The 27,348-nt window shown below is 39.4% G+C and overlaps 1 protein-coding gene across 5 annotated transcripts in view; it reads left to right on the top strand.

The window, feature by feature from the left end:
* The window catches only part of stxbp5a (syntaxin binding protein 5a (tomosyn)), a 106,555-nt gene extending 80,792 nt beyond the window's left edge, over window positions 1-25,763 (top strand). Inside the window, exons 12-28 of one of the 5 annotated variants that reach the window (XM_085246002.1) lie at window positions 1,495-1,567; window positions 1,824-1,971; window positions 4,487-4,554; window positions 6,460-6,500; window positions 6,774-6,994; window positions 9,144-9,316; window positions 9,593-9,718; window positions 10,092-10,243; window positions 11,318-11,380; window positions 13,367-13,420; window positions 15,692-15,742; window positions 16,819-17,100; window positions 17,886-18,255; window positions 19,901-20,066; window positions 22,039-22,150; window positions 22,248-22,468; window positions 22,995-25,763. In XM_085246002.1, coding sequence (XP_085102128.1) covers window positions 1,495-1,567; window positions 1,824-1,971; window positions 4,487-4,554; window positions 6,460-6,500; window positions 6,774-6,994; window positions 9,144-9,316; window positions 9,593-9,718; window positions 10,092-10,243; window positions 11,318-11,380; window positions 13,367-13,420; window positions 15,692-15,742; window positions 16,819-17,100; window positions 17,886-18,255; window positions 19,901-20,066; window positions 22,039-22,150; window positions 22,248-22,468; window positions 22,995-23,036 — 2,363 coding nt within the window. In that variant the 3' untranslated portion in view covers window positions 23,037-25,763. The remainder of the gene's footprint in view (window positions 1-1,494; window positions 1,568-1,823; window positions 1,972-4,486; window positions 4,555-6,459; window positions 6,501-6,773; window positions 6,995-9,143; window positions 9,317-9,592; window positions 9,719-10,091; window positions 10,244-11,317; window positions 11,381-13,366; window positions 13,421-15,691; window positions 15,743-16,818; window positions 17,101-17,885; window positions 18,256-19,900; window positions 20,067-22,038; window positions 22,151-22,247; window positions 22,469-22,994) is intronic. The other 4 variants (XM_085246003.1, XM_085246004.1, XM_085246006.1 and 1 more) reach the window with 4 other exon arrangements.
* Window positions 25,764-27,348: the final 1,585 nt, after the last annotated feature.

Here is a 27,348-nt window from a genome sequence, read left to right as displayed (position 1 = left end):
ACAGGACGGATTAGTGAATTATGTAAGAATGGCGACTTCATTATGTCACTGACAATCTGATGTCACTGCTCACTGAAATCATCTGGTAATGGACATTACTGGGTCTTTGGATTCCACAATGAATGTTTGTCCACATAGTCTAATAATCCTGGCACAAGCAGATGAGACGGTATCCCTAAATATCATTTATAAACTATATTTGTCAATACAAAGTTGAATATTTTGGATGAATGATAAACTAAACAGACAAACTAGGATTTCTTAAGACAGACAAGGAAATGATAAAAATCCAAACACTGACAAACGGTAGTGTTGGAAATTGAAGAATTTTTTAAGGTGTACTTAAAGTACAGACATATAGGAGACAAATGAAAGAAAATGCCTAAATGCTTTATACTTCAGTGAGGGGAAATGATGTTGTTTTGGTTTGCCATGTCCCCATTTATAGGGAGTAAGTGGTCAACAGATGCGTTGATAGGAAGGTCCAGAGCCTATCTCAGCTGTCTTAGGGCGAGAGGCAGGGTACACCCTGGACACGTCTGCAGTCTGTAGCAGGGCTAGCCCATAGACGCAGACAACCATTCACACTCACATTCAAACCTATGGGCAATTTAGAGTTTCCAAATAACCTATCCCCACTAACTGCATGTCTTTGGACTTAAAGTAATTTAACAATATGTCAAGAAAATCTGCAATGATGATATTTCTGACGATATAAGAGAAATGGTGTTTTATTGAAGCTTGTCATCGAGGGTTAAGACACAGTTTTTGTTCTCAGACATGCCTGGGCTTGTCTCATGGTGGCACACACTAGGAAACATAAACATTTTATATCGCATATGACATTTTATGGCACGTTAGAATTTTTACTTTACATTATCGTGGACGATATGATAGGAAACAACCCTTGTGTTCTGTGACAGCCGGGTCTGGACAAACCTTTAGGGCAGCAAGCTCCAGAGGAGGTTTTGCATGTTTGCCCTCTCCCACAAATTAAGTGGGTCTTTATAACTCCAGTCTGCTTTTGTCAAGGGGCTGTTAATAACAACCAGATTTGGGAAACGCTCCACTTGACACGTTGATTATTGCAAATGTATGAAACTGAAGTAATTTTTGCACTGCAGGTTACAATATATACTGAGCCTCTGCAGAATATGCAGTGGCAAGTAAAATAAAATGAATTTATTCATTACCACAGTTAAAATCTATTATGAGGCACTAATCTTAAAATGGAATATGACATTTTACTCTCAAATCAGACTGATACAAATATTCAACTTGAGCAATATCCCCTACAGTTATAAATTACATAGTATAATAAAATTCTAGCGTTGAGCGTTCCTGCCCTCACATCTTAAGGGCATAGATATAATTTGCTGTATAAAGAGTGGGAAATTCTTCCCATGTGGTTTGCATATTTTAGGGGAGCTCTTTTCTCATGGAATTACAAGACTGATAAAAGTGTGATGTTATGAATCTTTGTGCGGTTTGCAGATTTTCAGGAACCCTATGCTGTGGTCGTCCTTCTAGAAAAGGATTTAGTTGTGATCGACCTTGCACAAAATGGGTAGGTTCAAAAAATGGTTCATTATCTTGACTTTTGTTTCTTAACCATGGGGTAAACTGCTACTTGGCCCAGTAGTACAGCTTGTCACTGTTGTTTATTATTCCTTTCTTTACTCAACATTTTTAGTCAATGTCCAACATTTGTTGAATTGCAGGTATGCAACACTGTGTTTGACCAGTGCAACTGACACCGGCAGACATATTATTTTTATTTAGACTGACTTGTCACTTGAGTATGTGCGGGCTGTATTTAACAGTTATCCAATATTCGAGAACCCCTATCCTCTGACTATCCACGAGTCTCCTGTGACCTGCTGCGAGTACTTTGCCGACTGCTCTGTGGACCTCATACCTGCACTTTACTCTGTTGGCTCACGGCAGAAACGACAGGGCTACAGCAAAAAGGTACTGCACGTTTTATCATTAGATGCCATTATGTGTCCTTCTTCCTCTGACATCTTAATAGAAAATCACTTGTATAACATATCGTGGGTGAAGAAGAGACTTTGGATTAAGACATAGACTCAAAGGGCAAAGCCTCTTTTTTTTTTTCAGATTTGCAGTTTTACATGGTTGAAAATATTCATTTATTCTGAGGAGACTAAAAGTAGTGCATCCACCATATATGTTTGTGTTTTTGTTACACTTAAATGTTTCAGCAAATATTAATATGTAATACTAGACAAAGATAACCTCAGTAAATAAAAAAATCTGGGTTTTTTTTTTAAACCAAACCTGGCCTTGTGTGAAAAAGTAACTACCCCTAAACCTAATAAATCCACAGAATATTTTCCCCTAAAATCTTGGAGATTATCAAGATGCGAGACAAGCTTTTGAGTTCTTTTTGGTCAGTACAGATTTTCTCCTTGGGTCTCTCTCATGGATACCATTATTTTGCCAAATCTTTTTAATTGCTGAATCATGAACTCTGACCTTAGCTGAGGCCTGCAGTTCTTTAGATGTTGTTCTGGGTTCTTTTGTGACCTCCTGGATGAGTTGGCCACTCCTAGGAAGGTTCACCACTGTTCCAAGTTTTCTTTATTTGTGGATAATGGCTCTCACAGCTCGTTTTTTTTACTGGAGTCCCAAAGCTTTAGAAATATCTTTGTAACCTTTTCCAGACTGATAGACGTCAGTGACTTTGTTTTTTGATCTGTTCTTGAGGTTATTTAGATCGAGGCATTATTCGTTGCTTTTTGCGATATTTTAGATGTAATAAAACAAATAAAAAGAAAGAAGCATATACTTAAAATGAAATGAAATACAGCTGCTTTAGTCAAGGTGGTATGTGAGTCTGCGTGAGAAGGAAACTGCTGTAAAGTAAGTGTCGTCATAAAAAGTGCTGCATGTGTGCGAGTGGTAAGTAAGATGAAAAAGGTGCTACTTAAAATGTTTTTAAAGCAAGAAAGTAATGATAGGGGGAAAAAACACTGTAAATTCATAGATATGTTGCTCTTATTGCACAATAATGAATAAATAAAGGCCTACCTATGGTGTGTAAGACAATTTTAGCAGGTCCCTCAGCTGCAAACCAGGCAGTAAAAAAGGTTTGAGAGCAATAAAAGAAAAAAATATATATCAAAAACAATATCAAACCAGTAACTACGCTTAGTTGCATATATAATTATATAAGCTCGGAAAGCACTAGACTCACATGCCCTTTTTTATGTTGCTGTATTAAAACTTATATAATAATAACGGGTTTTAAATTGCTCGTAGCAGGAAAAACAAGGAATAAAGTTGCGTCTAAAAATCTATATTATCAGTGGTCATTTGGGAAACACAAAAAGCTTTCAGTGATCAACTAGACACCTCAATATTTTCGCAGCAAGGTCCAGAGCAGGTTATGTTTGAAATCCAGCTTCTGAGTACAGGCCTCGGGTAGACACCACATGCTAAACAGCCCTATATTTATATTGCCGCTTTGTCAGCATAGCATGCTGTTGTTAGAAATGAAATCAAAGCATGACTGTGTCTCAGAGAGCTGCTATCACAGCTGTTACTGGTGTCAAATGAGTATTTTGGGGAAACGTCACAGAAAACACAAATTATTAGGAAGTTACTGAACTGTAATTAGAAGTCTGAGACTACAAACAACTAAATGCTGCTCCACATTATTGAATGAGGCACGTTTTGAAATATTTTGATATAAAATGAATTGCAGTAACTCATGAAATAATCATCACAGATTTTTGATGTGATGAACGAAGAAACAGAAATTCCCACAATGCGCCTACATACATAAAGAACAAGAAGGTCACAGGATGAAGGGTAGATTAATACCTCGCTCTACATAATAGGTGAATTTGTCTTAGTCCTCGGAAACATATTTTTTAATGTTTCCATGAAGCCAAATGGACTATATAATAGTGCCGTATTACCTAATGATACTCCCGTCCTCAGTACACCTCCTCTCTCCTCTCATTCTCTTCTCACATCTCTGTGTCATTTAAGACAGACCCCCTGCTTTTTCAGCCATTATGTATGCTTATGTTCTTTTCTCTGTTGCCTTGTTCTGGCTTTCTGTCTGAAATGTCAGCATGCACTGACCCAAACTGGCAGCCTAGCTTCTTCCTTTTTTTTTTTTCCTGTTAAGCACAAGCCTTACTGAGCTGCGGGAGGGTATTCTCACATAAAGATCACCGTGAGTCATCCCGTTGACCTTTGTATGTGTCAACGTGTTCATAGCCAAACCCCCGCTAACACACATGGAGACGCACACCATAATCGCAAGGCACGCTGAGAGACGTACACCAAGGACTCGCGCTTGTTTTCCTGCGTGCACTCACACTTGCGCTGGTTTATCATGTCATCTATTTGCACAATCAGTGTGTTCATTGACACCTTGTTTACTGACATAGTGATTCCTGTACGATCTCATTTACTAAGGTAACGCGTGTGTTGTCTGCTGTCTGTCCAGGAATGGCCCATTAGTGGTGGAAACTGGGGTCAAGGCATACAGAGCTACCCAGAGATCATCATCACTGGGTAAGACACTAATTTCATTAGTGTTATCTTTATTATCCTGCACAATTGCTTTCCCCTCTCCTGCACTGTCAGGTCACCAAGTTTTTATATATTCCCATCATGTGCACTTTGCTCCCATTTGATGCTTATTATCCCTCTCAAAGCTGTCAACAAAGGGGGCCAGGGGTGGGGGGTGGGTGTTTTTTACAGAACACATGCAGGAAAGGAGTGACATTGAGGTATGGGTTAGGCAGTAGGAGCCCCTTGCTCCTCTCCTTCCTCCTTGTCTCTTCTCCCCCATGTGCCACATTATTATTCTGCCCAGGTTTTTTTCCTTCAAAGAGTGCCACAGCCTGCACAGTATTTCTCTCCCTCTCCACTTAGCTGAATTGCCAACAAAACAAAGAAGAAACACAGCCAAATGACATGCATTTTTTTGTGACACCAAATAGAAAATCTGTCAATTATCAATATGAAAGCATTCTTTTATAACACATATTGATGTTACGCCTTTATGTTTGTCTAGAAGTGCTTGGATATTAATGGATTATTGAAGGTTTTCTTCTTCTAATGTTTGTTAGTGAGTTGGGAACCCGTGTATGTCTAGAATATATCTCCTCGTTATATCATTAGGACGTCTTGTGATCTGAATTATGTTGATATTGCTTTGGAGCTGTTCAGATGCCCGAATACTTCTGGCTATATATTTATTTCTTACTGTTATAGTTATGAAAAAAAATCACAAATGACAGCGCTGCGCAGAAGGCTTGAGTTGTCTCTAATTACCTCTGCCAAAATGTTTTTGGTAGTGTTTACATGCATGCGTATCGTTCTGTCTCTAAATATGATAGCTTGAGAAGTTTTGAATAGCTTTGTAGGGGTGTAGAGTGGGGTCATGTGAACAAGTGTAGTGTGTATTATTAACAAATAGAAACTGCTGTATGAAGATTTAAATTATGCTACGTTTTGCCTCTCCTTGAAGGTCAAAAGATTGGTCTGAAGGTCAGAGTGATAAAAATGCAATATAGAACTATTTTTTTTGTTTGTATTGACAGCATATAGGCATATATGAAATGACATATGGGGATTCTAAATGTTACTACTTTAGTAATGAGAGCTTATTACAGTATATTTCTAACTAACTAGAAATAGCTCATTCTCTTTATGTTGACAATACCTTCTTTAAAAATATAATGCGTTTTGGGAACAACTTGAAAGAATACCCAGATACCAGTATCATTATCTAAATGTTCACTATACAAACAGAAGAAGAAGAAATGTCAGCATCCTTTTAACAGTAGAAGACATTTTATAAAAGTTTTGACTTATTTGATCTTTAAGAAGATGTCAGAGTCCCAAAGAATACCTATATGTTATCAATACAAAATAATGGCAGCAACAAACATGTTTTAAATAGCTCTATATAGCATCATTATCACTTTGACCTTCACATCAATCTATTGATGCTTTGGAGATGGTACTGTATTGCATGGTGGATCAAACCATGACATAGGCTTGTCACTTCTTCATTTGCACTCCACTTCACTCCACTTGTCCAGTTTCCTCAGATTTTTCAAGAACACACCGCACACCAAGTTTTCGGGTAATAGCTCTTTGGGAATCAGCTTGTTGGTTTCAAAGAAGAGACGTGTGGCTGATGTAAAGGATTTTTTAAGGGATAAATAACTTCCCTTTCAGTCATTTTACCCTCTTAGTGTATTTTGATTTTCTCACTTCTCATGAGATTTGATTGTAAAAGCTTTACTATGGCAAATTCTGACACATTTTTGTTACCAGGGCTGATATTGTTTTCTTTCCCTGCAAATGTTACAAATTGGCTGGTGTTGTTTGCTCACATAAAAAGCCAAAAGTTATAACTGACATGGTCCTTCATTTGTGTCTCGTGTCACTCCCATGCATTTCCAGGCACGCTGATGGAACTGTGAAGTTCTGGGATGCCTCTGCAAGTAGGTTAAGCTCATAAATTACAAATATAGTTTATTTTATTGACTATTTTATTAGCTTTTAAACAGAAAAAGTCAAAGGACACTTTGAGTTTCAATTTAACTTGGAAGAAAAAGGAGGGAAGTCAAGAAAGAAAGAAAACAGAATGACTTTGAAAATTTAAATGACACTTTGTTTTTTACTCATTCATTTAAGCCTGTAAGAGCGTCTCCTTTAGCATAGGCTTCAATATAGCTGCTCCTCCTGATGTTATTTCTTTCCTCCTTTCTTTCTAGTAATGCTCCAGGTGCTCTATAAACTCAAAACAGCCAAGATATTTGACAGGAACAGGTCTAAGGAGGACAAGGGCAGCACTGAGGTGTCAGATGAAGACCCCTTTGCCATTCAGATCATGGCCTGGTGCCCTGAGAGCCGGATGCTGTGTGTGGCCGGTGTGTCAGCCAATGTTATCATCTACCGCTTCAGTAAGCTGGAAGTAACTACTGAGGTGGTTCAGGTGGGTATCAGTCTTCAGTTTTACCTTTAGCTTCAACTTCCAGGAATTTCATGTTTTTCTTAATCATCTTTTGTAATACGTGGCTTCCTAATGCCTGCCTGCAATAAATGCCTGTTGTTCACTGGGTGCATTGTCAGAAATATGTTGTAGAGCTGTGGGCTACTATTTGTTTTGTTTTTGGTCCATCGGTTTGCCTCGGAGGAGAACTAAGTTATGAGATACAAAGAGCTGAAGTGAAACAGTGTTAAAAACAATGAAGTGTCCACTGCAGCCACTGTTTGTACTTTTCACACTCCCTTCCCTGTTCTTATGTCAAAAACAAGATTATCTGCAAAAAAGTGATTGTAGATGTTTTTTATGTTTCATATTATTTCTTAAAATTGGTAAATAGGCCGTAGTCAACAGGATTTACAAAGCACTGGAGATAAAATTAAGAAATTACCTGTTTTGCGAGTATTTTTATAACTCTGCGTTATTGTACCTACTCAGTTTTTTACATTATAATCTATCTTGTCCTTTTTGACCACTTAGTGTATCTTTATAGAACTTTCATGACATATTTGTTGTAGTTTCTGTTGCCTTTTTCTCCAGATTTTGGTTAAAAAGGACATTTTTAATATCTAGGATTATTCTTACCTGGATAAATAAAGGATATATAAGTGTGTCTTTACAGCTTGACAGAAATGTTCTTTCTGGCTCAAAATGATTTCATCGTTCATAATATGTCTGACAAATTATCGGCCAAAAGTCATTTACAACACTGCAAATGAAGGCAATCACTTTCTGGCATGACATCAGCCCACTCGTCAACCAATCTGCATTTGACCAATGCACAGTGTCATCCACATTCGTCTGGCAGTGGTTGGTTTTCGTCGCTCCAAAACCCCTCTCCGTAAGCAAACGGACACAACTGCGGTATTATAAATTAAGCATCAGATGTTGAGGCATATGCACAACCACATGAACTCAAAGATCTGCCTAGTCAAAGGCAGTATGGTTACCATGCCAACAGACAGGGCAGTGAACAAGCAAAGCTAGACCATCATTATGACCTGCTTTGATAGCGATGTAAATGCTAATGGTGGTGTGATGCGAGCGGGTGCTTAATGAAATAAAGAGAAATGCCGTTATTATCTCCGCGTATGCTCACAGCTTCTGTATTAGCGTGAAACTGTGCATATATGCTTTGCTGTTGGTTGTGGTAGCAAAGCAATAAAATAGTGTCTAGCATGAGATTATCTTTCTAGTCCTGGCAACATATTTCTTGTGAACAGTCATTGCTGAGGTGTTGTTGCAGCAGACTTCGCAGTGTTCACTTGTCAATCAAAGCATGTGGGTGGCACTGTGGCGCGTTTAGCTGATGCCCTTTTTGTGTTCAGCACTGTTTGTCCTAAATGCCCAAATGTTTTGTTCTTTCAAACAAACAGCGAGAAGCAATTATGAATTTATAGACTTCAAGTGCCTTGCTTAGGAGCCTCTTAGTAGCTGTTGGAAGAGATTAAAAATCAGCTACGTTCATGTTTGAAAGCTTTGCAGTTTTCTGTGGGTAAATGACAGTAAGCATTGATGCACGCAGAAGAGAAATGTTAGAGCCCTTAGTCCTAAACGCCACATGCTGTAATGTGGATCAGAACGCTACATGCAGCAATGGCGAGCAGTAATTAGGCGAAACAGCCCGTGTTAGAACAAGGTCAAACACCTCTAAATAACCTTGCAGAAATGAAGGTAGTCTCTGAACAAGGGCACTGATCACTCTTCACTCCCACATGTCAGTGGGGCTAATGAGACTGACAGAATGCAAAAGAGAGGAGCTGATGAGTTTGCGTGTGTATCGGTGTGTGTGAATCGTACACGCGTGTCTCTGCGAAGGCGCGGGTTGCAAAGGGGTAGCCTGAAGGAGGACTCAGAAGGAATGAAACATCGCAGTATTGGAGGACCTCTAAGACTCTCAATCTTCCCACACAAACATCAAACACCTCCTTATCATCAAAGTGACTCTGCGATCGCATATGAAAGCCATTTAGCGACACAGTCATCATGTCCTGAGGAATTATTATTTACAATAATGTAGAAGAGGAAGTTTCATGATGTTCCTCGTTTATAATGTGCATGTTAATATGTGCACCTGTGTGTATGTCCTCTCATCCAGTTGCTAGAGGTGCGAATGCAGTACGAGCTGAATGACATAGAGTCTCCAGATGGCGGGGGTGAACAGACATCGGCGCTCCCGACGCCCGGTGCCTCTCCTCAGACAAGCGGCCCACCTTCACACCCTTCCACCAGCAGCAACAACTCTGATGGAGGCAACATACCCTGCCTCAAGTATGAAACACATACACACATATATAACTTTAAGGAGAGGGAGAGAGAAGCACTCGCATAAACGCTCATAAGCTGCAGGAGCACTTGCACACATACTCATGCACACAAGAGTCTTGCCTTTTGCCTCAAGCACACTCGAAGCATTCTCAGCCACAGCCTCCCCAACATTCCCCTGCAGCCACTCAATACACAACAGCTTCACAACCGCAGCTGCGCCCCTCGTCATTCTTTTTATGAAACCTTTTTTTTTTGTCTATGGCCTCCTTTCATCCACAGAGTGCGCAGTACTCCATTGAAGCAGTCTCCAGGTTACCAGGTAGATTTGGTGGTCCAGTTAGTGTGGGTGAGTGGAGAGCCTCCTCAGCAGATCACAAGTCTGGCCGTCAATTCCTCCTACGGCCTGTAAGTACACGCAAGCCTTAACTGAAACTAGAAGCATTTTCTGGGACTTTGCTGGGATTTATGCTATTTATGTTAAGACGCTTAATCTGAAGGTAAAAAGCAACATTAGCAAAGTTAGCGCAAATCAAATTGCAGGCAAAATCGTCACAGATACCGGTGCTGTTCAAGAAGTTACTGCTCAAGTCCTGTCGACACAGTTCAGCAGCTACGGGAATTTAAGAGATTCCACCTGATTTTGGGCTTCAACTACAATGTTTACGTATTCCAAAACAAAATCAAATCTCCTAACTGTAACTTTCCGTTATTCTTGTTTTAAAAACTTTCACCCCTCCTTTTCTTCCCACTTCTTCTTTACTTTGTTGCCAATCCCCAGAGTGGTATTTGGCAACAGTAACGGTCTGGCAGTGGTGGACTACATCCAGAAGACAGTAGTCCTCAACTTGGGGACGGTCGAGCTTTATGGCTCTAATGACCCCTACCAGAGACAGCCCCGGTCGCCAAGAAAGACGCGACAGCCTTCTGGAGGTAATAAAAAGAGAGAAGATTGAAGCCAGAAAGAAAAACATTTTATTCATTTTTCTGAGCATGACAGCTTTTTTTTTTTTTTTTTTTGCCAGAACAGCTCACCCCACAGTTCTTTAGTTCCCGTTCTAAACTGTAAACTGATGCAAATATGAGAATGAATAAAGTGACGACACGCTTTGAATGCACAATGATGCTCTCTTTCTTGCTTAGTCTACAATGCTGACGCATGATTGAGCGATGACGACCAAATACTCGCTCTCTCTTTGTGCTTCGATTGACTTTCTCTCTTTGTTTATCCGCCTCTCTCTTTCTCTTTGCCTCTCATTCACATACCCACTCTCTCGCAGCCCATCCCTTTTCCACGCATCCCTTCCTTTTTACTATTGTCTACCACGGACAGCGAACGGTATCCTTTCCAGTAAGGACACACTGCCACCACGTGTCAGAAAACAGCAGTGCATGTTTTGATACTGCCGCAACGTCACGACAGTTTCCTGTCCATACTTGAGCAAAAGTTTGATTAATGAATTTAGCAAAGTGTGTCCACGTGGGTTGAGAGATTTTTATGCTGTATGCAAAGCAACCACACATGCAAGTAAAGACTCAAAGTACTGTATGTGTAAACATCCGAATGTTCACAAAAAGGCTCACATTAAATACTCGCAGAGCATCTGGTGTCACTAACTGGTGAGCAGTGGGCTGGCACTTGTCAGTGGTTGGCAAGTGTGAGCAGTAATCAGGCATCCAGCTGTGTTGCTCTGCCAATAGGGACTTCTGTCTGCTTGGCTTTCTGCCTCACAGAACAATGTCACACACAAATAAACACACTTATACTCAAACATGCATGCGGGAAAGGGAGGAAGTAGCATTTAAAACTGGATAAAGAAAACTAGAGACCTTGATAGTCTCTGACAGATGGCGGATGAGACTGCACATAGATCCTAGCCAAGGCGACACTAAAATATAAAGTTAAAGAAACATATTTTTTATGCATACGCAGAGCGAACAGCCAATATTTTTTTTTTTTTGAAAATCCACCTGATTTTTGTTTTGATTATGTCATCTCTCATACAGGTCTTTGTGACATCAATGAAGGCTCGGCTACATCGGAGGACCGCTGCAAGTCGCCTACTTCAGGTAACATATCTTTCAGCTTGTCATTGAAAGAGAGGAGTGGCGAATATAGCAGAAATAACAACCAAACAGTAAAGCAGTCAGAAATATACCTAGAAAACCACTTACGTGTGCTGGGAGGAAGATTAATGTTTCAAAATAGCCTTTACGGTTATTAATGTTGTAATGAAGTTGTTGCTCATCAAACTTGAACTCTAGAAGTTTCTTCTTTTTTGAGTCATTCACGTGTTTGGCTTCATTCAACCTCTTTCTTTAAAAATGCACTGTTTCAGTTAAATATTGCACATTTATGGATTTATAATAGTTTTGCCATATGTCCATGCTTTTTTCTTTTTTTTTTACCACTTTGCAGAGTTGAAAAAAGGGGAATACGTCATTTATAATCTCACTCTGTATTCTGAAAAACTGGGTTACATAGGCTGTAAATGCATCCGGGGACTGATGGTAATTCACTGAGGCTGCTCGAAATTATGGGAAAACCAAACTCTGCATTCTGGTAGAGAAACCTATTCATTTACATGAATATTAGTAGGAAAAGGGGCTTCACATATTCCGTAGCACTGAAATTCCATGCTTTTTGATACTCACAAATATATTGCATGCCAAGATTCTTGATTATTTTTAACTTGGATTTCGATAAGGGTGCGTCTTTCAACATCTCCCTGTGTCCGGATGCAGTGTATTGAAGCAGATTCGTCTAAATGTATTGCCAAATTAAGCAGTTTTTGTGTGTATATGACATTTAGACAGCAAACTCAATAGAATGTACTAGAACAAAAACACAATCCACTTTATGCTGCACTATCCCACCTCTGATTTTAAATATTCAGCCTTTTGATGATCTACTGCTTTGTGATATGCAGGAACAAGATTCCCCGTTGCTCTTTTACTTGCTTCCATCTTAATCTGCGTCATTAGTATTTCATCTGAAGGCGCTTGAAGAGAGAACAGCCTAGGTTTATCTCATTATGGGTAACTTGGCATTACCACGATGAAAATAAGGAGCTTTTTAAAAAGGTCAGACAGAAAACAAATCACAGAGTCTGCTTGCTGCTGTTTCCAGGTATGATGGCTGTCCCAGTCTCTGTGTCTGGTGCCACCAGACTGTGATGTGATACATCTGTCTGCTTTGCTATACTCATGGGACAGGGAGAGAAAAAGAGTGCTTTCCTACAAAACTCTCTTTGTAATCTAGGTTTTAAGTGTGAGCCAGTTTGTTTTAGATTTTTGTTTATTTCCTCTCTCTGTCTCTCTTTGAGTATTTGTGGTATGAATTCTGCAGAGGAATAATGTAACGTTTGTAGGATGGCTTGTTTTAGACTTAAATACAGTGTAAATGTGGATGGCCTGGCTTGATTTATTTCCCAGTTCTTTACATTGTACGAGAATAATTTACATCAGAAGACAGGATGTCTTAGTGAAATCAGTGTTCCTTCAAAAAGAAAGGTGCCATTGACATTACAAGCCAATTTCTGCTCAGAACAAGTAAGCACATCTGTGTTTGGTTGATTATTTCTTTGTTTTAACTATGCTTGGCAGTAAATCTTGGAAAGCCTGTTTATTTCCCCTTAATTGGTGCCACATTTGTAAGGAAAATGCATTTGTGGGTTGAGCAGCAGAGTATGGGTTGTGCCACATTTGACTGATCTGGATAGAGCCACAGGGCAACTTTAAGCTGGTGTTCCATAAAACCATTTTGAGTGAGCCTTAGTACAATCTCCAAATTGAGGGCCAACATCCATATAATGGGGGATTTCCAAATGCATTTTCCTTACAAATGTGGCATCACTTAAGGGTAAAAAAACTGCCTCTCCAAGATTTTTTGCCAAGAAGCATTGTTACAACAAAGAAATAGTTGACCAAATAAATATTTACTCAGTTTTTGTGCTAATACACACACGCACTGGGGTAATGGGGTAAAAATGGGTGTTTTTCTAACTGCGCATTTACTCTATTTTACTCCTCCCTCCTCCCCAACACCCTCAAAAGTCTTGATGTCAAACAGCAATCTACACCAATTCTACAATGGAGGTGGTAGAGGAGGTAAGATTGGGCAAAAATGTCTATCAGAGGCTGTTTAGGCAGGAAAAAACGTGGTCTAGATTTGGTGGCCCTGTTTTGTTTCCCTTTTTTTCTTTTTGTGGAGAAAGTGTCTCTGTCTTTGTCCATACTCACCACAGTGGGAAGAACTAAAGTAGGGAACAGAGAGCTGACGTTCCTCTATACTCCTGGGTTAGCTTCTATTCAACTATCTTTGAAGCCACTTTGTATTTTAACATAAATGAGTATTCTTCATTTGAAATGACAAGATGCTCATATTTGATATTTGAGCACAGAAGAGTAATATACGAAAACTATATTCTAAGGATTCAGAGCTTGTGAAGCAAAAGCTTACCTGGAAGGACGGTGGGACTGCAGTTTTCTTGAGACACCTTACTTGTCAAATATACTGTACATATTGCATGCTACATGTATGTAGCACGAGTGTCATATTGTAAATGTGCCTGCATCTGATACTTGTCCCAACTAATTGTACGAAGTTTGATGATACCATTGAACAGAGAGCAATTCGTCTGTCTGATTTTGTCTTTGTCCAACTTCAGTGTGTGTTGATAAAACTTTGTAAAAGTACATTTAAACTAAGTGAGCAAGTCAAAAAAGAGGATTAGCAAAGGAAGGATTCGGTATCTCATACAAGTGACAGTGAGTAAGTACAATATCCACACCAATCAGCGACAGCATTAAAACCACCTGCACAAATTTCTTTTGGTCATTGTGATGACATAGCAGCCCTGACTCTTTAGTGTCTCACATTTTGACAGTGGAGCCCTCTGTTGATCAGGCTTACTCAGGCACATCCCATGGGTATTGGGAGTTCAACATCTTGGGCTCATTGACATGCTGCTTGAGCTATTGCTGATCACTTTCTGCACTTCTGGGGAGGCCTCTGCCTTTCAGGATCGCTGTTGCCATGTCCAATACGCTTGATTTCCAGCAAAGTGTAGGGTGGGTGAAACATGCCAAAGTAACGTCCACGTGAACATCAGGAGGCAAAGTTTGGGGATTGCTGTCGTCATGTCCGATATACTTGGTCTCTAGCAATGTGAAGGTGGGTGAACCATGCCAAAGTAACGTTCACGTGACTGTTGAGAGCCAGCTTTTCAGAGTACAAGATAATTGTTGTTAACAACGTCTCGTAAATAGTTTTAATGTTGTGGCTGCTTTGTTTGTGCTGGATTATTTGTCTTTGCTTAGCCTGGTCCGGAAACTGATGTTGTCCTCCTGAGTCCTTTTAACACCTGATTATTCACAGTGCAATATTTTTACAATATCCCCAAAACCCACATATGTGAGTTCAGTATTTTAGTTTAGCTTAAAAAAATCTTGATAAAGTCAATAAAATTCCCCCAATTTCCAGCATACTAGAGAACAGAAATCAAATCATCTGGATAAATCATGCATGTATGGATAGCATATGCACGTTTTGGGCTCTAAAAGTTGGTCTACACCTTCATAAGTACCGTAGACGGGCAACAGCAAGATTTTATGTTCTCCACTTAGCTTAAAAAATAAAACGCTAATGATAAAAAGCCAAAATAATCAAATTCAACTCAAATACTTGAAGGTATTACGAATGTTGCAGTTTTTTTTAAAGGAACTTGTATGGATTTCTTTATGTATTGTTTCTGGCAGTTTAAATTGCAAGACAGTCATAACTCTATTACCTGAATGTCTCATTTTATCGTCCTTCTTCTTTTTCCTACAGACAGAGAAAATAATATTTAGGACTTTCATTCACTGCTATTTATATTCACTCTTCTGAAAGATGGAATGCTTTACAAACTAGTACTGAAAGTATATAACCAGCAGCAGGTTTAACCATCCTTTTCACTATGTTTTCTTCCATCTCTGGTTCATTTTTTGTTTCTTGTTACTTCCTTCTTCTTGCTGCATGCTCCTTTGGCATGAAGGTCCTGAATGGCCGTGCAGTTTTGACGTGTGTCTTACCTGTCCTGTCTTTCAGGGCATTGTGCAAACAGACGTCACCTCTTTTGTTTAGTCTGTAACAGCATGCCTCTGTGATACAGAGGGTCGTCTCTTAATCCTTATGCAGTGTCTCCTCCTGTCTAAAGCATTTTGGCTCTCCTATTCTATAAAACAATCCCTTGGCACTTGTTCAACAGTCTTCTGTCATTTTGGTGTATTTCAGGTGTGTGCACAGTCCTACTCCAATGCTAGATTAACTAGCTTTGCATGGCATCGTGTGTTAGCTTAGACATGTGTTTGTAAAGAGGGATGTTCTCTTTTTTCCAGCAAAGATGTCACGGAAATTAAGCTTGCCTACTGAGCTAAAGCCAGACTTGGGTAAGCCTTGACTTCGTGTCTCCAAACAATTTGTATGAAATGCAATATACTTTTCTCGCTCTGACTGGACTCCATCACTTTACATTAGTCCAGTTTTTTTTCTGGTTATTAGTCTCAAAATTGGCAAGCTGTGCAACTGTTCTCTTTAGTTTGCATGCATCAAAAGTAGCACTGATCTGAACTGAATTAAAATGATTGAACTCAATCAAATTGTTGGAAATGAACCCTTGCTCACACTTCTTTTGACCATGGTGGGGGTTAAAGCAGAGGTCAGTGGTGCTAAGCTAAACTTTTTACACCCCATCTCACTCTAAAGCTTTGTGTAACTTTTGCAGCTTTTCTTTTCTCTTGTGTGTTTTTCATGGCTTTCTTTTCTCTGTCTGATTGGTCCTTCAAAAAAAATAAAATAAAATAATATCAATACAACTTTTTTTCTGTACAACCTTCTTCCCAAACATGGAATATTGTTAGGTTTCATGGGTTTAAAATAAGATATTCACCTGTATGCTTGTTTAATGATCTCAGTGTTATGCACATTTAACTTTCGTAATGTGCCAAACAGCTGGTTTATTTTATAGTAATAAAATTGTGTTAAATTGATGGCTCTTGTATAATGTAAGGGAACTGCAGTGATGTTAAATCATCAACAAATAGGTCTTAAATGATGCTGCTCTGTTAAAAAAGGCAATTCAACTTATGAGATCTGTTTTTCCTAGAAAGACAAGACCACTAACTATTTACTTTTATTTTGCCACTAGCTGTTAAAAGTGCGAGTCGACTTTCTTTCTCTCAATTTCCAGTATCTACATTATCAGTACTAAAATCAATCATTTATAAACAAATAAAAATGCTATTACTGGTATGCCTTGAATTTGCTTTGAAAAGTGTAAATCCATTTGCATTTAACTTCCAAACTCTTTCTTTTAAGGCAGTAAGAAGCTAGTGATTGTTATGTTTCTATTTTTTTCATTATTTATTTATTTTTTTTAGCATATTCTGTGCCAACTTCTCCATTGTTTGTCTTGCAATAATACTTTTTTGCAGGTGCTTTACCTCTCTGTTTTTTCTCCTTACTGTCCTCCTGTCTGTATGCCCGCCGCGGGGTGCCAACCCATTAGACCACCGGGACAACTCTTTCAGCCGCTCACGCTCGTCCAGTGTCACCAGCATCGATAAGGAAGCACGAGAGGCCATCAGCTCATTCCACTTCTGTGAGACTTTCGCTCGGAAGGGGGACAGCATTTTGACACCCTGCCTGTATGTGGGCACCTCCCTGGGAACTGTCCTGGTTCTGGCTCTCACATTGCCACCTGCTGGAGAGCAACGGCAACTGCAGCCAGTTATCCTTTCACCTGCCGGTGGGTAAAGCAATCTCAGATGGGAGGGAGGGAGGGAAATTAGAGTGTGAGAGGTTTTTTTTGTTTTTTTTAACGGCAATAAAGACCAAACTTGGCAACCCACTCTGTAAATTTTAAGGAAAAACAGTACACAATGATTTTTAAATGTTTAAGTGAAAATGGACCAAAACTGGTACACATAAATACAGTATGACCAATTTATCTCTGCTAATAGGCTACATACCAGAGGCTTTTAAGGTGGCTTTAATCAAACCATTACTTTAAAGTAGGCACTTTAGTCATTTATTTACTAATTACTGACCTTATGACTAATTCCAAAAGTTCTTAAAATAGTTGTTTTAAATATACGGTGTGATCATATGCAGATCATTGGATTATACTGTTTATCATGTGTATATTTTAGATTTTTCCTGTTTCTCAAAGAAACGAATTTCATATATTGTTCTACTTCTGTGTGTAAGTTTTTAGGCCTGCCTCTTCTTCTTCTTTTGTCCTCTACTTGTCCTCTACTAAACTGCAGGAGTGTCTTAAAGATATAAAGGATATGAAGGCCTTGATAACTTGTAATTTCCTATCGATATATTCAGTCAAAACTTTAGTTTTTGTATTTAAAAATCTGAGGCAGCCAGTGTCTAGCCTGATACTTATTTTGAATGGCATTATCTCGGCGTCCATCACTGAACTTTGGAGTCATTTTTCACCAGAACACACTAAGCATTTCCAAAATGCAGCAGTCCTCTGGAAATATAATGTTCCAATAGATTTTTTTTCCTCCTGTTCACCAGGTATGTTGGTACGGCTGAAGGGAAGCATCTTGCGGATGGCCTTTATAGACTCCACGGGTTCTCAGCTGCCATCTGCATATGAGCCTTGGTATGAACCCAACGTTACAGCAGACGGCGAAGAAAGAGAAAAAGTCCGTAAGCGCCGGCCCGTCTCAGTGTCCCCTTCCACCTCCCAGGACCTCAATGAGAGCCAGTATGCTGTAGTGTGTTCAGAGAAACAGGCCAAAGTCATTGCCCTTCCTTCCCAGTCCTGCATCTATAAACACAGTATCACAGAGACCTCCTTCATCTTACGGGCAGATGTGGTGCAGATGAACCAAGGCATGTGCGTGGCTTGTTTCTGTGCCAACGGCCACATCATGACCCTCAGGTAAGGCTACATCTAAAGTCAGGCAATGTTTCAACCAATACATGCAGTTAGAATTAAGAATGTTTGCTCTCCCCTCTATCATGCATGGCATGTCTATATATTTATATACATGAACTGGAATTGACTTAACAAAAGAAGCAGGAGAGCAAATAATTTTGCTCATATTTGTGCTTGTTGCAAAGACTTTCCACACAAAATCTGTAAACTGTGTACAGCGAAAGCTGCCATATGGTAAGAAAGAGGACAGGTACATACAAAAATTGGGGTCATAATTTAATTTGGTCATAATTTGCACCTGTTCATCGAAATCCAGAGGTGTTTTTTTTATAGTATACAGACTTTAATTAGTTCAGATCTTAAGTTCAGATTTTTTACTTAGAATCTGGACTTTGATTTTAGAAATAAAAAATTTTTCCAGACTGAATTTTCAGAATTCGAACTTTAATCTCAGCATTCTCACTTTTTTTCACACTTTGGACTTCATTTTTAGAATTCAGACTTTGTGTCATAATACAGGCTCTTTCTGGACTATGTTAAAAGCAAGGATAAAGTGCCAAACACCAGGCAATGCTGGACATTTTATTAGGTACACTTTGCTTTTACTGGTTTGGAAAAGTGTTTGCCTTTAGAACTTCCTTAATTATTCATGTCCTAGATTCAGCAAGATGCTGGAAACATTCCATCTTAAGAGCTTTTGGTTTTGGTCCATATTGGAATTGGCATCACACAGTTTGACCAGATTTGTCGGCTACACATTTATGACGTGAATCTCTCATTACACCGCTCATTGTCATGTTCAAGAAACTAGTCTGATGACTTGAGCTTTGTGACAGGGTGTGTAATTCTGCTGGAAGGAAACAACAAAAGATGGTTACACTGTGTTCATAAAGAGATGAACATGGTCAGCAGCAATGGTCAGGCAGGCTGTAGCATTTCAGTAATGCTCAGTTGGTACTTAGGGGTCAAAAGTGTGCCAAAAATTATCCCCACACTATTACGCCCCCACCATCAGTCTGAAACATTGATATAAAGCACGATGGATCCGTGCATTCATGTTGTTTATGCCAACACCTGATCCTACCATCCGAATGTCGCAGCAGAAATCATGACTCGTCAGACCAGGCAACAATTTCCAGTCTTTTATTGTTCAGTTTTGGGCTACAAAATATAGCCTTGGTTTCTTGTTCTCAGCTGACAGGATTGACATCCAGTGTGGTCTTCTGCTACTGTAACCCATCTGCTTCAAGTTCAGCGTGTTGTACATTCAGAGATCTTTCTCTGCATAACTTGTTTATAACCAGAGTTTGTTTTTTTTTGTTTTTGCAAGTTACTCTTTCCTTCCTGTCAACTCAGACGACTGCTGATCTTGGGTTATTGTCTAGTTTCGTCTGTCCGGCAAAATCTCACTAGATCAGCAGTTTCTGAAATATTCAGACCAGACAATCTGACACCTTTTTTCCCATTCTGATGCTCAGATTGTATTTCAGCAGGTCTGACTGTCTATGGATTTGCTGCACATCTTGGCTGATGAGTTATTTGCCTTAACAAAATAGTATACCTAACAAAATGGACGTTGAGTTTAAATAATTAGAGTTCAGAGTAGGTCAGAAACTTTATTGATATTGTTTATGTGCCTCCCATACAGTGTGCCAGGATTGAGACCGCTCATGGATGTGAACTACCTACCTTTGACAGACATGCGGATAGCCAGGACTTTCTGCTTTACTAACCTGGGTCAGGCCATGTACCTCTGCTCCCCCACTGAGATCCAGAGGATCACTTACAGTCAGGACACTTGTGAAAACCTACAGGTGAATTAGCCTTCTATATACAGCACTACTACGTGTTACTATTGCAAAACAGTTTAAAATCTCTGCATGGCTTGGAGACACACATTAGCCAACTAAGTACCTAGGCTATTTTGTTTTGGTTTGTTTATACCTATAAGAAATATTCACGTATTAAAATTAACCTTGTCTCTATGGGTAACAGACAGGAAGAATTTTGAAATACCATAACCCTATATTCCTATTGTCATGCCAGAATGAGATTTTGAAAAACTCCTGCCAAACTCCCTCTATCTAATCAAAATTCACAAGGGGGATGCTGAGAGGATGGCAGCATAAGTTTGCAGCTCCTGGTAAAAACTCACAAATAAAAGTGCTGAAGTATTTTTAATCATTAAACTGTGGAATAAATGTCATGAACGGTGGGAGAAGGTCAAGAAGACAGGGGAGCCGGCTAGAGGAGACAGCCGGAAAACCGCATGCAAGGTGAGCATGTGGAAGGAGAAGGGGCTAGCCACCTCCACTCAGGCTTCCAGGACATCATTAAAGAAATTCACTCACTTAAGGCAAAGTTCAGAACTGATTTTGTCCCACTGAACAAAGACATTAAACAAGAAATGAAGGTAGAATTCCAGACATTAATATAAAACTGACAGAAACAATAGGCTCAAAGAAGCTGCAAAACACTTGGAAGAGATGGAAAGTTGGAACATGGCCACAAAAGATGCATTAATTCAGTCACTGTAACAAAACTGGCTGCCCTAGAAAAATGTATATTGTCCAGTAATGTATATTATCAATGGATCAATAGGCCTAATAGAAGGTTCTGAAGGAAACTCTGTGCTGCAGTTTGTGGAACACTTGTTGAGAGCTGAGCTCTTTCTCCCACCAGACCCTGCTCTGAATATCCAGCGGGCACACAAAGCTCTGACGCCTAAGCCTGGACCAGGAGAAACCTTTATATTGTCATACACTCACTTACTGCCTGTGTCATAGCTAATGAACACAAAACATCAATAAATGAATGCAAGGAATGGAGTTAATCCAAAGTAGCCTAAGTAGTTTGAAACTTGTCTCACATAAGTTGCTTGGCCTGAAATAACTATGGGGAACTGAGTCATCCATGGTGAGAACTATTCTATTTATAACCGTGTCCAGATTTTACTGCAGTGTGTCTCACAAGCTAGGGACTTGTATTATTGGGGGATAGCCCTCCCTCTGGGAGGCGCTACAGGAGCCTCCGGACTAAGACCACCAGGTACCGGAACAGCTTCTTCCCCACAGCTGTCAGACTCCTGAACTCTGCCTCCTGACATCTGACCCACGTTAACTCATGGACTGAACATACACACACCCACAATGGACAACTGTACCCTCAAACACACAATAATAACATGGACTGAACCACCACTCACAACCACTAGCACTTTATATAGCCTCTGTAGAAACTATCTACACCCTCACTTATCTTAACTGCACTACTGTATAGCTCTGTGTAAATAATCATTCTGTACATTCGATAATCTTTAATTCTACAACTGTTTACAACTTCCATAGTTCATATTTCTGTATAGCTGTATATCTCAGATTTCTGTAAAGTTATTTATTTCATATTCTGTATAGTTTTTCATATTTATATCCTGTTCATAGCCTGTACATAGCTTGTACTCACTACAGCCTGTACATACTTATAGTTATAGAATATTCACAACATACTTCATACCGTGTACATTATAACATACCATAATAGACCCATTTCTGTAATATACTTACATATCTATACTATTGCTAATATATATTGTAATATATCTATATCACTAAAGCACTTCTGGATGGATGCAAACTGCATTTCGTTGCCCTGTACCTGTGCATGTGCAATGACAATAAAGTTGAATTCTATTCTATTCTATTCTATTCTATATGTCTAGTATATATATATCTTTATCTATATTTATACATTTTATATATGTATTTATAAAATGTGTTAATATTTCAGGAGATGCTGGGTGAACTTTTCACACCAGTGGAGACACCGGAGGCCCCCAACAGAGGGTTCTTCAAAGGCCTGTTTGGTGGCGGTGCACAGTCGCTGGACAGAGAGGAACTATGTATGCCGAATATGTATCTGATGATATACATACAGTATATTTCTGTCCTATATGTACCATCACTTCATGCTTAGCTGTCTTTTCTTCCTTCGATCAGTTGGTGAAGTAACAGCTGGAAGGGCATCGCGAAGTCTGGCCCAGCACATCCCTGGCCCAGGTGGCATTGAGGGGATGAAGGGAGCTGCCTCTGGTGTGGTTGGTGATCTGGCACGTGCCCGGATAGCACTAGATGAAAGAGGCCAGAAACTGGGTGAACTGGAGGAGAGGACGGCCGCCATGATGGCCAGTGCAGACTCTTTTTCCAAACACGCCCACGAGGTGAGCAAAAGTGTCAAGAAGGACGTCGAGCTTGAAAATTCATACCCACAATTAACAGAGCGACGATGTGACATCATGAATGCTCACTGTACATTAGTGCTACTAACAAACAATAAACAATGAAATTAAATGCTTGTGACCAGTCTTGACCCTCCATAAAATATTTTACACAGCAAAGCAGTTACTGTGAAATATTACATGTAATACCTGACACTATTTAACCAGTAGAGGGCAGTATGTAACCATGAAACTTTCACTGTACTGTAACTAAGAAACTTACTCAAATTGTAGATTTCTTTCAGAATGGAAACGGTTTCTAAAATTATGTGAGGGCCCCTGTTCTTTACAGTGTTTGACTGACCAAGTAAACAAAATTCAAAATCAAAGCAAATTCATATACATTCTTACATAAAATTAACTTTATCAACAGCAAATGGAAGTGGTTTTAGAGAGAGACGTGATGGTTTTGTGGTACTGCCCGATCATTTGGACCATGTTCCCATGACTACGTGTTCTTTGTTTCCAGATGATGCTGAAGTGCAAAGACAAAAAGTGGTACCAGTTCTGATTGGTGGAAGGGGTGGAGTAGAGCTCTGTGGACACCATTGTCTGATTGACCTCCCTCATCTGGCTCATCTGGACTCACCGTGACCCCTACCCATCTGTCTGTCCCTTCATCCGTCCCTCCAAGCCTCCTTCACTGAGACACTTGGGGATTTTCTTCCCTAGCACAACGATGAAACACTGTACTTACCTCAGTCTTGGGGTGGAACTGAGGGGTAGACAGGAGAGGAAGATGACCTCAGAGGGAATAACTTAATAAATGGTGTCTTCTTTTTATGTTCTTGTCTCATTGTTTATCTCTGTTCAGCCTCTCCTCTGAGGTAGCTGACTGGCCCATGCACCTGAAGATTCTTCACTCTCATTTGCCAAAATGTTCTTTACTGTTGTCTCTACTCTGTACCCTCGTGGCCAATATTCAAACTGGCTAAAAAAAAAAAAAAAAAGACAAATGTGTAATGAAGAAGCAAAGACTTCAAAAAGTTATTAAAATGTACAAAAAAAAAAAGTAAATACATCATTATATATACATAGATCTAATAAATGTGCAATGCTGTATCCACTTCCAAGTGACAAGTACAAAACAAAGGGATAACTCATCGGGGAGATGGAAGCGGGGCGCGAGGGCCGAAGGAGGCACCGTTGGAGAGGTATAAGAAGTGCTGCGATAGCGATGTCTCCTCTATGCAGAGGGTCGCAGGGATAACTCATTCGGAAGTACACTGGATATTTCATCATCTTGCTCAATCTCTAGACTCACCTCTGTATTTGACAAACTTTCAAATCGTTACCGTGTGTGTGGGTGCGTGCGTGAGAACGTATGTGCGTGCGTGAATTTCTTTTCTCGCCATTCCTCTATTTGTTATTTGTTGGGTTATTTGCTCCGTCTGTATTATGATCATTATTGTTAGTAGTAATATTATTGGAAAAACTCTTATTTTTCTATTGTTGTGAAAGTGGATGATATTTAATTTGTTGAAAAAGAAAATACATTTTGTGACTTTTGTCTAACAACTGAAATTAATTTCTCCTTATGAAAAGGGCTGGAATCTATAAGGAGGGCAAGGATATAAAAGGCATATTTGGGACTCAGTAACATGGTGACATCAGCTTTTTTTTTTTTATTATTCTAAAAGAGAGAATGTATGAGCCACACACATTTATTCCTTTACTGAAAATGTAATTTAATCACTTAGCAGATGCAATGTGAGCTGCCTCCCACTTGCTCGCTCTGTCTCCGATGTCACGAGCTCGGTGGTTTGATGAAATCAGCGTTAAATACACAAATAGCCAAGTATCAGTATTGGATTACATACATTGCAAGCATAAATCCTAACAGTAATCATACAGGTGGGATAAAAACAAGAAAATGGCTGAGTAATCTTTCAAAGGGACATATTTGAAACTTTTTTTGTGTATTTTTTTTTAAATTTTCTCTGTGTTTTGCTCACACTTGTCTGTACGTGTGATTCCTTTTAATATTTACTTACTGAGGTGGAGGAGACAGCTGTGTTTGGTGTTATCTTCATTATTATCCTGTTTCTATTTTCCATGTTTGCAGTCGAACTCAAATGTGATGTATCTGTCTGCCGGGCTTTTAACCTTTATTTGTATATAAGTAAATAGTTTGACAATCTAAGTGGAAAGTAAATGCCGAAGTTGCTCAGGCAACAAAAGAGGAGACAGGCCATATTTTTTTCTGACGCCAAAGAATTGCTTTACCTTTCCCATTGCGTTGTCCCATAGCATTTGGCCGCGAGTCTGGAAACCACACGGTACATGTGAATATGTGTTATCCAGTTTAGATATATCACCCTTGTCACTTTTCAGGGTTCAGGAAATGGAAAGTCGCAAAGGAACTCAGCCATTTATAACACGATGGATCATAAAAATCACTATCATTCCACCACACCTCAAATGATGTTTATGGTATTCATCTGTGTGAATGGGTGTATTTGTACATCTTCTCTGTCTGTATGTAAGGTTATGTTCATGTAAATGAAGTGATATGATTTATTATATTTTGTTCCGGTTGTTTACTCATTGCTGGTGATGTCCTAGTTCAGGTAAGTGTGGACAAACTCAAACCACCAATTAAGTAAAAAAGGAAAAAAAAGAGGACAAGGGTAAGATAATGTGTGATAATATGTGAGGACGACCTCTAAATTTTGGTTTAATTTAAAAGTCCTTCACTTGTCCTCTGTATTCTCTCCGTTGGTTGCGCAGCTACAGGTGTGGCCTCCTGTGTTTCCAGTAAGCATTGTGGTGTGAATGTTGGCTGGTTGGTCTATCTTTCGCCCCTAAGCTTAAAAAGAGAGACAAAACGAAGTACTTCAGGAAAAATAGCTGTTTTAGCTACAAGTCAGCCCCCCACCAATATCCGTTTGATGTCTTTCCCTTTAATCCAGCTGTTATTTCTTTGAATGTTATACTTGTTTTCCCATCTTTGAGTGAATTTGATTTTTCAGCCCATGTACTACAGTATGCAGTATTCCTACCTGATATGATCCACACTCAATAAGAGGGAGTCCTGTCTATCTGCCATATGCCATCTTCTGTCCTCGATTCAACAGTTATCAGTGGGTTGCAGTATTTTTCTCATTGTAGCCAATTTTCTTGTACAGTTTTATGCAACTTTCACATGGATGTTTATGACTTTATCTGCTGCCACAAAAATTTAGAAATTCTGTAGATAGAGATTACTGTGCAATGGAAAATAAAAGTCGAAAATGGATTTTTGTCTTCGGTTATTAAACGGTTTCTGTTTAGCAGAAAGAGGAATAAAATGTTGGAGTATCTCAACGACATGCAGGCACACTGCATATTCAGTGAAATACAGTTAGATCATGGAAAACTGGTTTCATCACAATTTTATCCCAACATTAGATGGCAGTAAATACACATGGTTGCCTCAACAAGCAATACTGAATAAATAGGAAAAATGCAAACAGTGAAAGGGCGATCCTACTAGTTATTATTAGCAGGTTTAATGTTTGACAACTTGCAAATAAAAGATTAGTTTTTACAAAAATAAATACATATATTCATCAGTGAAGCAGAAAACTGCCAAAGCTACATAGTAGTAATGAAGTTATATAGTAGTTTTCCTTGTTTATTAGTTTTTTATTTATACTCCAAGGCTCCATTTCCTCAAACATCATTGTCCTGTACTGAACACAGCAGATTCCCACATGTGCTCACTTGTGATGCAGACAAGGAGGGTTAATTTATTTATATATTCATCTTGGGGTAATGTACAGGAAGTCACCCCAAGTCTGACTTCTGTTAAATGTTTTATCTCACACGGGGAGACGTCCACTAATATTTACTGTAAATACCTTACAGTTGGCCTCTAGATAGAAACAGACCTCTTGAATCACAGATGCAATCATCCTAATCCCTACTATCTGTAAATTCATACTGTATTTACAAAGGATTACGATGTGGATCAATTACTGTGAAAATCAGAGAGGCTACCAGCTTAGCTTATGATTTCCCGTAAGAGTACAAATTTACAGACTGTATCTCTGCGTTGCCGCTTGATGCTTCCGGGCATTACAGTGGGGCAAAAAAGTATTTAGTCAGCCACCGATTGTGCAAGTTCCCCCACTTAAAATGATGACAGAGGTCAGTAATTTGCACCAGAGGTACACTTCAACTGTGAGAGACAGAATGTGAAAAAAATCCATGAATCCACATGGTAGGATTTGTAAAGAATTTATTCGTAAATCAGGGTGGAAAATAAGTATTTGGTCAATAACAAAAATACAACTCAATACTTTGTAACATAACCTTTGTTGGCAATAACAGAGGTCAAACGTTTACTATAGGTCTTTACCAGGTTTGCACACACAGTAGCTGGTATTTTGGCCCATTCCTCCATGCAGATCTTCTTGAGAGCAGTGATGTTTTGGGGCTGTCGCCGAGCAACACGGACTTTCAACTCCCGCCACAGATTTTCTATGGGGTTGAGGTCTGGAGACTGGCTAGGCCACTCCAGGACTTTCAAATGCTTCTTACGGAGCCACTCCTTTGTTGCCCGGGCGGTGTTTTTTGGATCATTGTCATGTTGGAAGACCCAGCCTCGTTTCATCTTCAAAGTTCTCACTGATGGAAGGAGGTTTTGGCTCAAAATCTCACGATGCATGGCCCCATTCATCCTGTCCTTAACACGGATCAGTCGTCCTGTCCCCTTGGCAGAAAAACAGCCCCATAGCATGATGTTTCCACCCCCATGCTTCACAGTAGGTATGGTGTTCTTGGGATGCAACTCAGTATTCTTCTTCCTCCAAACACGACGAGTTGAGTTTATACCAAAA

Source organism: Mchenga conophoros, linkage group LG15 (genome assembly GCF_057382185.1).
Source record: "Mchenga conophoros isolate Kocher_MC1m ecotype Shallow Benthic linkage group LG15, M_conophoros_male_GT1.1, whole genome shotgun sequence".
NCBI lineage: Eukaryota > Metazoa > Chordata > Actinopteri > Cichliformes > Cichlidae > Mchenga > Mchenga conophoros.
Note: the sequence above shows the minus strand (reverse complement) of the source record. Positions and strands in the feature narration are given on the sequence as shown.